General features: G+C 42.1%; 1 protein-coding gene across 1 annotated transcript in view; it reads right to left on the bottom strand.

The window, feature by feature from the left end:
- Window positions 1-11,942, bottom strand: part of pcloa (piccolo presynaptic cytomatrix protein a) — a 51,697-nt gene extending 39,755 nt beyond the window's left edge. The window contains exon 1 of the mRNA XM_039601410.1: window positions 11,377-11,942. Within this exon, the coding sequence (XP_039457344.1) occupies window positions 11,377-11,922 (546 nt within the window). The 5' untranslated portion in view covers window positions 11,923-11,942. The remainder of the gene's footprint in view (window positions 1-11,376) is intronic.
- Between the last annotated feature and the right edge of the window lie 1,220 nt (window positions 11,943-13,162).

Genomic DNA, 13,162 nt, shown 5'->3' with positions numbered 1-13,162 from the left:
AAATGAAAGGAATCTTGCCTAAGAGAGTTCAGGAAGAAGTGTTGAAAACTAAAGGTGCTCATACCAAATATTGACTTTCATTATTTCATTATAACTGCCTTTTATACTTTACTTCTATGTGTGTTTTCATGTTTCAAAAGATTGCTGGACCTACTTTCTATTTTCCTAACTAAATATAGAGAAATGAAAGGTGGCTGAAGGGTTTTGCACAATACTTTATGTTTCCACAAAAACAAAACAAAAAAATCTGAATTTTTTACATAATGATCTTTTCTACATCAGCTTTCAAATAAATGTGACATGCCTCTGTAAGATAGCTGTGATGGCTTCTGCAAATTGCATCATGGATGATTCATGTAACCTAGGGAGTCACTCACGCACATCACTGTCAAGGATTTTCTGACATCACGTGGGCACCAAAGAGCTGACAAACACTAACACCCACAAAGATGAATTTGTGGCAATGTTGTTGAAATGCATATACTCAGATAAAAAGCATAAAAAACCTTGGAAGATAAATACAAACTCCCTCTCTCTTCCTACATGAAGCTCTCAAACAAGCACGAGCTCAAACATGAATGAATCATGACAGACTCAGAGGGAGTGCTCCGAAATTTTCCATCTCCATCAGGCTTCCTCCAAGGACGGAGAAAGAAGACAAACTGAAAACCGCAGACGGGAATCAGATGCTGGGACGAGGTGGGCCATACCCATGTTAGGTTATTGTCTCCAACTGAGAGTAGGAGTGTTGTGAAGGTCGGCGCAGCTCTTTGATTAACACGAAGGATCCTATGAGGGTTTGGCTCATCTAAATTTAGACAGAGCCTGGCCCACAGACTTGGTGAAGTCGCTTCCTCTTACCACCGCCTGCACTTTACACATTCTTGGACATATCCACACATACAATACTTTTCCTGTATTTTGATGAGATTTCTTTCTATGACTTTTCCTCTGAACTTCAGAAACGTCGTTTTAAACTGATGATTTAGAGGAAGATGGGACAGATGGATAAAACAGATGAGAGGGAGGCAGTGGAAAAAAGACTGATAATGGTGGATTAGATGCAAGACAGGATGAAAGAATGAGGGGAAGATGATAAGTAAAGAGAATAACAGTCAAGGCTATAGGCAGAAGGAGAAAATGAACATAATACAGCACACTGAAGGACAAGCTGAACAGTAAAGGGAAGGAGCTTAATGACCATTGGAAATGACTCAACATCACCTACTGCCAACAAGCTTAACGTTATCACCCTGTATATCTGCAAATCACCTGCCAAGAGGACAGGACAAGCTGCAGTTTGTGACTGCCCAGAATGCCTTTAAAATGTTACATTAGAGATTGTGAATGTTTTTGACGTCATGTGTACATACACTGGCAAAAGTTCCTGCCTTTCTTCCAGGTTAACGCCTCTTCATCAGCATTTTTTGTAAAGTGTATTTTCATTAATTAGGTTTTCCTTTATCATATGTAGACTGGAGAGATAGTTCCATATTGCAGTTAACTTGCCTCATGTCTTTATGTCAATTAAGATGAGATGATCATTTTCATCCTGGTTACTCTCATTACTCTCATCATCTTGGTTAGCTGATTTTAAAAAGTAAAATGCGCTAAAACACCCTCTATTTCTCTAAAAATATGATGCATCGGAGTTGTTTCCACCACTGTAATTTTTCCTTAAGCAAGCGAAATAAAAGGTGCTCATGATGATGTTTCTAGGTGCTAGCAAGTTAAATTTGCCACGTTCAGAAAGAGCCAGATTAGCTGTTTCACACCCTTTCTATTCTTTATGCTTAGCTAAATTAAGCCAATGCTACCCACCTGCTGGGGTTACCTATTCCAGTCCAGTATTGGCAAGAAAGGGGAATAAAAGGACATTTATGGGTCTATTCCTTTAATATTTTAATATTAATGTTATTTTACATTTAAGCCCACAAATGAATGACATGTCTTGGCAATGGTGATATCTGGATGTATATCACCAGATAATTAGCGAAAACACAATATAATCCACTATATGAATGATAAGGTTAAAAGGCTAGAGACTAATGCTCTTTTTGCAGCACCACTCATGCATGTTTCTGTCATAAAGCTCTAGCTCAAATTAAAATCTGGAAGTCTCTGCCCTTTTCCCATTGATGAGCATGCTCAGTGGCCAACTTAATTACAATTCACTAGACCGCAAGCAGAACATCACAGCATCAGCTCCTTTGCGAGCCAAAAAAGATCTCTGTTCTAATCGATGTCTCCGCGTTATGGATGTTAACATCGTGGTCTCAATGTGTTGTATTCACACTTACATGCACAAATGTTTATGTAATTCTCAAATGAATCATGAAAGTAAACGTTACATGGTAATCGCCTTAAGGTTTGAAAACTGGGCTCGAGACGAGGAGATTGTAGGCTTTAATGACAAAATAAGAAGAAAAACCTGAGTGGGGAATTTGAATAAGTCTCATCCTGCTACCATCCTCTGGGAATGCATGTAGCAAAATGTTAGTGAAGCAGAATGTTGCAGGACAAAGTATAAGCCTACTGAGGAAATATTCCCTGGACAAATGAAGGTTTAACAAGTTAATTATCCCATTCTAAATACAAATCTTTTACTCAAATCAAACCTGACAGTTGACAGAAAAGAGCCTGAGTGTTTCAATTCTGTCATGACAATACTGTCAGAATATTTCATTGCACTGTGGAAGGTGAATGAAGACGTGCCAGAAGAGAGAAGGACAAAGTGTTTGTTGATGTGTAAAAAGTCTGTTTTTAAAGTGGGTTTGACACAATATATATACACTTCTAGCCTAGGGATTAAGGACAGGGAGAAGTTTCAGTGCATATTCTGTGTGCATCTGTGTTTGTTTATCTAGTTTATCTCATAAACTGTCTGCATGAGTCAGCTTCCTATCGAAATCATAAAAATGACAGGGCTATGTTCAAATTTTAAATCAAGTGTTTCGCTCCTTTCAGCAGTTATGAATTACATTTCAAAACAAAGAAAGAATCTTTATAGAAAAGTTTTTACTCTGCACATCCCCTCGGCTATATAAAGAGTTTTTTGGTTTCTTCAATGTCATTATTTTGGTTTTATAGTTCAAAACATTGATATAGTCGATATAGCTGACTGTTGGATTGTCAGATATTTTGGTCCATATTGACATGACAGCATCACACGGGTAGATTTGTGGCTCTACATGCATGAAGCCAATTTCCCATTCCATCACATCCCAAAGCAACGAAGATTGAGTATGTGGGTTACACCCATGAAAACTTGCCAAATATTCTCTGCCTATGCCAAACAGCTTATTCTGCCATTGACTCTTGTTTTGAGCTTCTGGTACCCCAGGTTCCTGTGAGCACGGACACTTCTACAGAGGTCACTTGGTGTCTGCTCCAAGAATGCCACGTTTGACTGATCTGTATAGGACCTGTGCCATGGGGCAACTGCAAGCTGGTGTTCTGCAAACCCAAGTTGCAGCATTATTTGAAGTGAGCCCTGCTACCATCTCCAAATTAAAGCCCAAGTCCCATATAATCAGGATGTCAGAGACAGGCCGTGAAGTGGACGTCCCAAGAAGACGACAACACAAGAAGACAGTTCCCTCACCCTGTCGGCAGTCAAGAACCATAGGCAGTCTTCTACAGTAAAGGTTTGGAGGATGTTATAGCCGACTATTCTCTACCCAGACAATCTGGAATAGACTGCAGACAGCCAAACTCTAGTGGAACCTGAATATGTAGAGAAACTTTATGTCCAGCAATGAGTCCAGATTTTGCCTCTGGCAGTTGATCAGAGGGTCAAGGCCACTTAACACTTGTGGGATTAGCTTGGGCTTGGGGCTTGTGGCTTGTGGCAAACTTTGCAATGCCCTCCCACAGCAGTGTGTTACCAAGCTGGTGATCACCACAAGGATGAGGTGCCTTGCTGTTGGGGCTGTATAAGATTTTTCCACGTGCTAATGACGCCCCTGTTTGTTAAATTAATAAGTTGTTAAGTTGGCAATTTGTCTTGTTTCTTCAGACTTCAATCATCCAATGCAATAAGCGACAACAAACAACAGTCAATAGCAAAATAAGCTATTTGGTATTGGCAGAGGTTTGGCTTTGATTTTCATGGGCGCAACCCACATACTCAACTCTCTTTTTTTAAAGCACACCACACAAGCACCTTTAAGTCACAACTGCAATATTGGTCATAAATACTCCAATTACATGTTTCCTTCAAACTTGCAAAGAGTACTCTAACAAACATTACTCACGACAGAGACACGATTCAAGACAAAAGCCAGAAATTCGTGCATATTACACCGATGTCTCAGCATATGAGAGATTTTTTTTTCAGGCAATGCAAAAGAAAGAGGCACAATTTGGCCTCCAGAATCTATTGGCATGACAATATAGTGCACAACCATTTTTATGTTGGCATAACTAGGGCTGGCTGTTTCCTATACATTAATAAAATCTTATACTATGTTAGGATTCTTGCATTATCAGATTTTCTGCCTGACAGTCAATTCTGCCCACAGGTACTGTTCACGTGACTCGCAGGCCTGAGTCACGAGTGGTAAAACAAACCGCAACAGTCAGGTTGTCATGGTCTGCACTGCTTAGGGCAGCATGGGCTGGCACCCATATCCTTTGTGACACCCCTTTCCTCCTCCACCCCCCCATGGGATTCCTCTTTCTGTCACAGCCATATCTCTTGTCTCCTCTCGCCTCTGCTTTGGGCCTGTCCTCCTCCACTCTGCGATGAAATGTTATCTGTCTGCATGTTTTTTCATCTCAGTGCTCTCTTACTTTCGTTTCATGTTTAAAAAGAAGACTGTGGTTTTAACATTTTACATTTTAATTTAAAAAAATCATAAAAAGACGCTTGTGAAGTTTGCGGTCTATTTCTTATAACTTGTCAGTCAAGTAAGCTCCCTCCAACTGCTCTTCCTCTACCAATACATATATTCTCCAATAAAGATGAAAGGGACCACTTTAAACGTGGGATAAAAAGTTAATCCTCTTGCCTTTCTTTTTTTCAAAAAATGTATGAAAATGATTTTTTCACAGGTGAAGCTAAGCTGTTTCCCTCACCCACTTAAGGTCATTTAATAGTCAGACTGAGATAGTCCAAAATCCACAAAACCAACTTTCTGCTTTATTCATATTAGACCCTTCCCTGCTGGTGCAGTAAAAGCACGTGTTGGAGTGCTAACAAGAAGAGGCCAGTGCCAGAATCTGTGTCTACATGTGTCTCTGCTTGCCTGTCCTTTGCTCTCAGTGTGATGAGGCCCCACTGCTGGCACACTTGACGTATTGGATTGGTGGTGAAAATTTAAGTTTCGCTAAGCATTTAAAATCAGTTTTGAAAGGGGATCATTAGAATTTCTTCTAGAATAGAGCTAGAGGGGTGCTATATAAAAAGGAAGGATCTACCATTCATAGTCTAACCAAGCTGTTAAATCTGTTAAATATGGCAACTGAGACAGAAACTTGCTAGATGTATTTCTCAGTTAAAAAAAAAAAAAGAAATCAGTATAACTTGTGAGGTATATTCTTATTCAGGTGGCAACAAAATCAACCAAAACACATCCGCAAACACACACACAGACACACACATTCACCTTAATGTCTAAAAATACCCTCACAGCCTTCCAATGTGGCCATGTGCGGGACTCTGTGGGTTGCCTGGTGCGGCAGAAGAAAATACACAGTTAAAGGAGTGAATATGAAAGAGGGAACACAGAGCTACAAAAGGGAGTGTTGAGGAGGGGGGGGGGAGAAGGGAGGGAGGGCTGCCCTGCAGTCGCTTGTGTTCTCCCCTCTCTCTCTCTCTCCTCTTTGTGGCTCTCTTTGGTGGCTGTGGCTATTTTTGTATGCTTCAGCCTCCTGACCAACTGATGGGAGAGCTGTGAGAGCAACTGGACTGTATGGAGCAGATTGAATGCTATATAACTGTGATATATAACTGGGATATATAACTGTGGTTAGTTTCTAAGTATTGTAAACAACAGAATCATCTAATATCTGGATTCTGTAATGAGGTGTGACTTAAATAAGGCAGAGGTTTAGAGCAGGGGGGGGGGTTCAGAGATACCAAGTGCTACACAGAAGCATATTCAAGCATGTGCGTAAGTGTATGTATGACCACGGAGCGAGCCTTTATCTGCCTGTGCAGACTCAAGAGGGTTCAGACTGTGGGCGGAGGCGTGGGCACGATTGCAGAATAACAATGAGGAAGGAGGACACGGGAAACACATTGCAATAAATGCAGGATAAGGTTTTAGAAACATGAGGATGCACAACACGGGGACCTACCGCTCAAGTGGCTTTTTGGGTTTAACCGAAACTTTACATGCCTAAACTAACGGCTTAACTTAAGCAGATATTAAGAGAGATGAAGTTAACGAAACAATCTGAAATGATCATTTCCTGTCTGACCCAGAGGAGCAGATTCGTGACATCTTTATGTCATAAATAAGGAAGTGTTTACTTTTGCGCCAAGAAACCACTAGCCTAGCATTTGCATTTTGCTGTGCTTACTCTCTTTGAGGCTAAACAAATCTTGAGAAGTAAGCGATGCTAGCTTCCTAACCCGAATGTCAGTTTGACAGCAGACAAGGGTGACCTACTTCCCAAAAGCCTAAACTATTTCTTTCCACCATTCCACAAAAATAGGTTTACTCAACACTTTATGATCATCTCTTATTCATTTTCCAGGATGACGATTTTTTAAGATCTTGTAGTTGTGACTAAATACAAAAAAGGCAAACTGGAATAAAGCAGTTCAGTTTCTAGGATACATTAACCAACAGCCAGAAAGTATTTAATAATTAAATTAGGGAGAGCAGTTGATACAGGATAGCAAAGCATAATCTTGTAGATGTTGGCCAATGTCAAGTGGGAAAAAAAAAAGAGGAAACACCATGCATCTTCGTAACTCTCGTTTATATGTTTTTATACATCTTTTCATATTTAATTTATCTAAACGAGGCTCGCTGGTAGAGTGTACTGTGGCCAGTTGAGATCTGGTAACAGTAGAGGCCATTTCATGTTCAAGAAACCAGCTTGAGGTGATTTTGTGACGTGGTGCATTATCCTGCTGGAAGCATCCACCAGCAGATGATCCTCTCTGTGGTCGTAAAGGAATGGACATTGTCAACAACAATACTCGGGCAGGCTGTAGCGTTTACATGATATTCATTTGCTGTTAATGGATCCAAAGTGTGCCAATAAAATATACCCCACACCATCACACTTCCAGGATCCAGCCACAGCAGTTGATATAAAAGCAGCATGCTTTCATGTTGTTGACACCAAATTCTGGCTCTACTATCTGAATGTTGAAGTAGACATCGAGACTCTTGTTTTTAGCTGCTAGGAGTGGTACATGGTGTGGTCTCCTGCTGCTGGAGCATTTGATGTGTTCCACATTCAGAGATGCTCTTCTGCATACTTTGGATCTAATGAGTGAATATTCGAGTCATTGTTGCCTTCCTATCAACTTGAACCAGTCTGGCCATTCTTCACTGACTTCTGGCATCAACAAGGCTTTTACACCCAGAGACGTTGTGCTCAATATATATTTTCTCCTTTTTGGCCCATTCTCTGTAAACCCTACAGACGGTTGTTTGATCAAATCCCAGTAGATCAGCTGAAATACTCATACCAGCCTGTTGGGCACCAACAAAAGCACCATGTTTGAAGTCACTTAAATCTCCTTTCTTCGTCATTCTGATGCCTGGTTTGAACTTGAGCTTGACTTGACATTGTCCAAATGCATTAAGAGTATGAACTAGGGTTGGGCGATTGGATAAATATATAGACTATCGATGTTAGGCTGAGCCCATCGGCGATCGTTTTTACAAAGGCAATTTATTTATTTATTTTCCCATGAGTAAGTTTGCTAATAATGATGGAGCTAACAGAAGCAGTCAACAGAAAAAAAAAATAATAATACTAGCGCTGTTTTAACAGCACCCTCTTTCATCTGCGAGCAAATGCGCCCTCCTCAAAGGGTGGTTACATTCTTAGGTTTACCTCTTTCATACCAAATTGGCGACTTAATATTTTTTTTTAGTGCTGTCAGGTTTAACGCGCCGTCATCACGACTAACGCGATTAACAATTAACCCATCATGAGCGCAGACTGAGTCAAAATCCCTGAAATGTCTCTGTCAACGCATTTCGGGCAGTTTGTCCAAAGTTTGTTCATTCTGCGCTCCAGATGGGTTGAACGCATTAAAAATTTTAATCGCGTTAATTGTGATGACCGCGTTAACGCTGACAGCCCTATTTTTTGGGGGGGGTAATTAGTTTGTCCATGTTTGGACTTCTGAGTTGTAAAGGCGCAAATCAGTCCATGCATGATTACATTGCTCCGCCCATCAAAAAGTCTGCCCATGCGCGAATATATCGCCCATCGTCAATTATTTGACTGACGATTGTCGGTTGGAAAATTTTTACATATCGCCCAACCCTAGTATGAACATTACATTAATATGTTCAATTTCAAAACCACAGATTACCTTCTGCAGAATTTAATTAAAAAAGGTGGAACTCTAGTTGGTTTTTCTAGGTGGAGGTGACACAGAGTGTAACTCACAGCTCTACTCTTAGCTCTGACTCTTTGATTTGCACTTGTTAGCATGTGGTGCCTTCCCATTTTACATAAGGCTCCTCCAAAAAGCACACTCATTACTGATAAGGACAACATGACATGGAGCCTGAGCTGAAGTAACACTGCTGAGCAGCAGACACACATTTACACACTTCCCCTACTTCAAAGGGGGTCCCATTGGTAAAAGCAGGGGGATAGCACTGTTCAGGGAGGGTTCTCATAGAGAATACACTGTCTTTAAAAACACAGGTATTAGGAGAGTCGTTCTTTGTCTTATAAGGATAGGAAAAGGCCAAGAATACAAAAGAGTGGGAAATTAAAAAAAGACAGAGAAAATGGGACAAAAATGCAAGGAAGGGAGCTGTGTTTGAAAGAAAGCAAGCAACAGAGAAAACACATTAAGGTGAGTGCCTGTCCTTCCAGGGTGGCTATTTTCACAACTCATATTGATGGGATTAAGCAGAAACACCTGAGTCTAGGCTCACGTCTCAACAGAAATGGCAGGCTTCCTGTTGCCCTTTAAATCCTTTCAGGACACAGAGATTATGGCTACACATGCTGACACATTACAGTGCAGATGGACGCTCACCCTTCAGTATTTCAATAAAATGACACATTTTTAGCAAACAGACCCTGAAATGCCTTATTTCTAATCCTTACATATGGACACCGTGAGAACAGAAACACACTAAAAGAAGCAACTCTCCTGAAGTGTGAAGGCTCACCTGAGCCTACTCAGCCAAATGTCAATAGCTCGACAATCTCACAAATTAAACAAACTGTCCCCTCCCACACACACATACACACACTCTGCACCACTCACACACGTCAGCAACTAAACCCTCGCTGACAGCCGACATTATGGCAGCGAATGACACACGAGTGAGGCGTACTACGTAGGGGGCAGATGACTCAACCTAGGTGCTGTGTGTGTGTATGTGTGTGTGCGTGTGTCTTTTATGCCAAACCTTCAAAAGTTTGGTCACAACTTCAGTCAGAACCTTTCATTTTTATTCAACGTATGTGTCTTATTCAGCCCTGCAAGAGAAAGAAATAGTCATCCCTCGCCGTAAGAATTTCTAGCTACGCCTGTCCTAAAAACAAAACGGAGTCGGGCTTCAAGAAAAGAGGATGTTAAGAGGACTAATCTATGTCCAATTAGAGCATCAGTGGCTTGAATGCCCATCTCGCCTTTGTAATTACATTTCCCCCTCCATGCTTGGCCTCAATTAAGTGATTCAGCTCCTCAGTCTCCCAGCAAGCATGTGCAATTAAAAAAATCCGAGCTTCAGAAGAGGACAACAGTCTAAAAACTTTAATAGTCCTGTCACCACTGTAAACTAATAGGGGTCATATATAAAAGGGGATCGTAGCTACTGTGACAGTGACCTGCTTGTGGACTCCGGTCACTGGACTGCCAGACATGGGAGTGAGGGGTGGGTGAAAAAACTTGAGTGTAAACACAGAAACTCCCTGTTTAAAGGTTGACTGTTTGCCAAACTCCAGGAGACTCCTGGGATTGCTGGCTGTAGCATCTTCTTTAACAGACAGATATGAAAGCGGAATGGCAAAATGGGAATAAGGATATTTTCCATAATGTCAAACTGCCTCTGAACTGGCAGAGTTCACAAGCTGATTCTCAGCTTAGAGCCAGAAATACACAGCAGATTACCAAACCTTGACCTAACAAAGCAATTATCACGTGAAACCAGGAGAGAGCTTCGGCTGGCAAACACGTGTTTGCGCTCTGAGTGGCATGACCATGTCAAGAGGATATTAGCCATCCCAAGTGATCACTAGCTTTAGTTATGTTATACTTTAGTTCTCAATGGATGTTTGATCTAATTGTAAGTTGTGACTCAGATACGCTATAAACAAAATTGGGACAATTCACATGTTCACGTGGGTGCAGCATATGTGACTATGCTTTGCCTGCATGCTGGGAAACTGCTCAACCAAAAGCACTTTTTGGCCTCTGTTCCCATTATATACTGATTCGACACCACAGAGTACCATCTGCTGTGTGGAACTCAAAGCACGGTCTCACAGTGCTGCTTCCACATGGGACAACACATTGTGGAAAACACCAGCAAACCTGTCACCGCACCTTGATAGATAACCAGGCTGGAAGCGACTGGTTGGAGATGCTTTCACATACAGAAAAGCAGACAAATAAGCATTGGCATTTTCATATTTACCAAGTCACATGTATCCAGTTTCACAATTAAAGACTGCTCTACATAAAGGAAAGCGTGCATTCTCTACACATGACCACACAAGCGCACACAGCCACATACACACATATACAGACACAGAGTGTTCAGTTTCAGAGTCAAGTGCTCTTTGATGATGAGTCCTCCATTTAAAAAAATAAAAGCTATTCATCTTCACGTGTCTGGCCGCGCTCTCAGCTAAAGAAAGCTTGACAGTAATGAGGCTTACAGATTTTTTTAAACGCTGCATAATTGACCACATCCATTAATTCAGCAGTCAAATATGTGCAGATGCCATTACACTGTCTATCTGAGTCAAACTAATGGACTTAAAAGAAGTAATAAAGGGTATTTTTGCGAGATGCTAGTGGGGAAAACGCTCAACTGAAAAGTCCTAATTGTATTTCTACTGTGACCTATTTCAATGAAACATCTAGAGGATGTTTGTGTTCTATTTATATACACCAGAATGCATAAATTAGCAGTAGGTGCACGGTGCTGAGAGCGCAGGAAGCTGTAGGGGCGTAAGAAAACAGCAACAATGAAAAGGGTTTCTTACCTCTCCTAAGTGAGGAGTAGGATTGAATCCACACAGATTGCACACTGTCTTCTTGCACTCGGTGCAGAGGCTGTAGTTGGGCGTGTCTGTCGAGCCGACGTTTAGCTCCACATTACACAGAGGGCAGTTTTCCTTGGTCGCTGGAGCTGAAGCGGGCACGGGTTTGGTTTCTGGGGCTTTCTCTTCCCGCTCCACAGAAATGGTTCTTGGGGGTTTCTTGGTCTTAGGGGGCGGTGTGTCAGGAGCAGAGTCTGAATCAGGGGGAGAGCCAGGGCCAGAGAGGGGGGAGTCAGGTGGTGAACCGGGACCAGAGTCTGCAGGGGAGTCTGGTGGTGACCCAGGAGGTGAACCCTTTGCTTTATCTTCCTCTCCCGTGACAAGACTGGTGGCTGAGCTCAAGAGGGATGATCCAAAGCTAAACATTTGAGATGTGGCCGCAGGAGGTTTAGTGGACTCTGTCAAGCCTCCAAAACCTCCAAACAACTTCCCAGCAACAGATTCCTCCTGTTTTGGAGTAGCCTGGGCCTGAGGCTTCGACGACTCCATCAACCCACCAAACCCACTAAACAGTTTTCCCGTGACTGACTCAGCAGCATGTGAAGCAGCTGCTGGTGGCTTAGCTGCATCTGTGAGCCCCCCTAAACTGATACCTCCCAAACCTCCAAAGAAGCTTGATTCCTGTTTGGGTTTAGCTGGGGACTGCTGAGGACTGGACTTCTGATTAATGGGGCGACCCGTCTTGGGGTCGATTTTGGGGGATCCCGCCACTGAGGAGCCTGGTGAAAGCGGTCCCGGAGAGGTAGGACCTGGGGATTTCTGCCTAGGTGTGGTTGGTGGTGTTAACCCTTGGTCGGAGGTGCTCTGCTGCTTTATCAGGAGCTTTCCGGGTTTTCCCGATGCCTGTCTCTGAGGAGAGGCTGGGGCGGAGCCTTGCTTGGGCTTCGTCACACCAGGGGGATCCATTCCTCCCATGGCTCGCTGCATCTGACAGTTCAGACACAGCCACTCTTTACCCTGTGCATGAAACAAAAGATACCAACAAAGTATTAGTTAGCTGCACCAATGACAAGTGTAAGTACAGTATATGCCCAATTGCAAATAAAAGACACAACCAAATAATTTGCATCTCAAATGATGCTAATTCCTGTTTTTTCATCAACAACATTTACACAAATACTAATCAGTCAAAAAAAGCAAATACTATTCATGCATCAATGCCAGGTTATGGTAGCTTTATTACAGGTGGTCTATATGTTGATGATAACTGGTTGCCTTTTGTTGCCTTTGTTTACACCATAAAGGAGATATCAACACCTGTTCTTAAAAAAGCCGGGTTTACAGCACAGAGCTCTTTGTTCAGTGTTTGGATATCTCCTTGGTTTCCACTGTGTGCAAAGTACAGTGTTCAAAAGGGTCAATGCTGACAGGCTGATCGCTATCTAGAAGAGTGTGTATTTGTATTTGTAGCGTAGTGCAGTGTGTGTATTTTTGTGTGTAGCGGTCACCTATTTATTGCGTAAATGTAAACAGATCAATCCGTCCAACACACAGATATATATGCAAATACGCTGGCTTTCGAAGAACAACCCAAGTATAAATGGCAAAGCTGTGTAGAGGCTGTTGCAGATAAGACTAATAAACGTAGGTGATGATGTATTATTGTGTCAGCTGCTACTTGCAGCAATAGAAGCACGCTCTAAGAGTTGTATACACCCTTGGTGGACTTCTCCCTCTGCATATTTGGGGATATTTTAAAGGACTAGTGTCTGTCTAAACATGCACCCAC

Source organism: Oreochromis aureus, linkage group 17, assembly GCF_013358895.1.
Source record: "Oreochromis aureus strain Israel breed Guangdong linkage group 17, ZZ_aureus, whole genome shotgun sequence".
NCBI lineage: Eukaryota > Metazoa > Chordata > Actinopteri > Cichliformes > Cichlidae > Oreochromis > Oreochromis aureus.
Note: the sequence above shows the minus strand (reverse complement) of the source record. Positions and strands in the feature narration are given on the sequence as shown.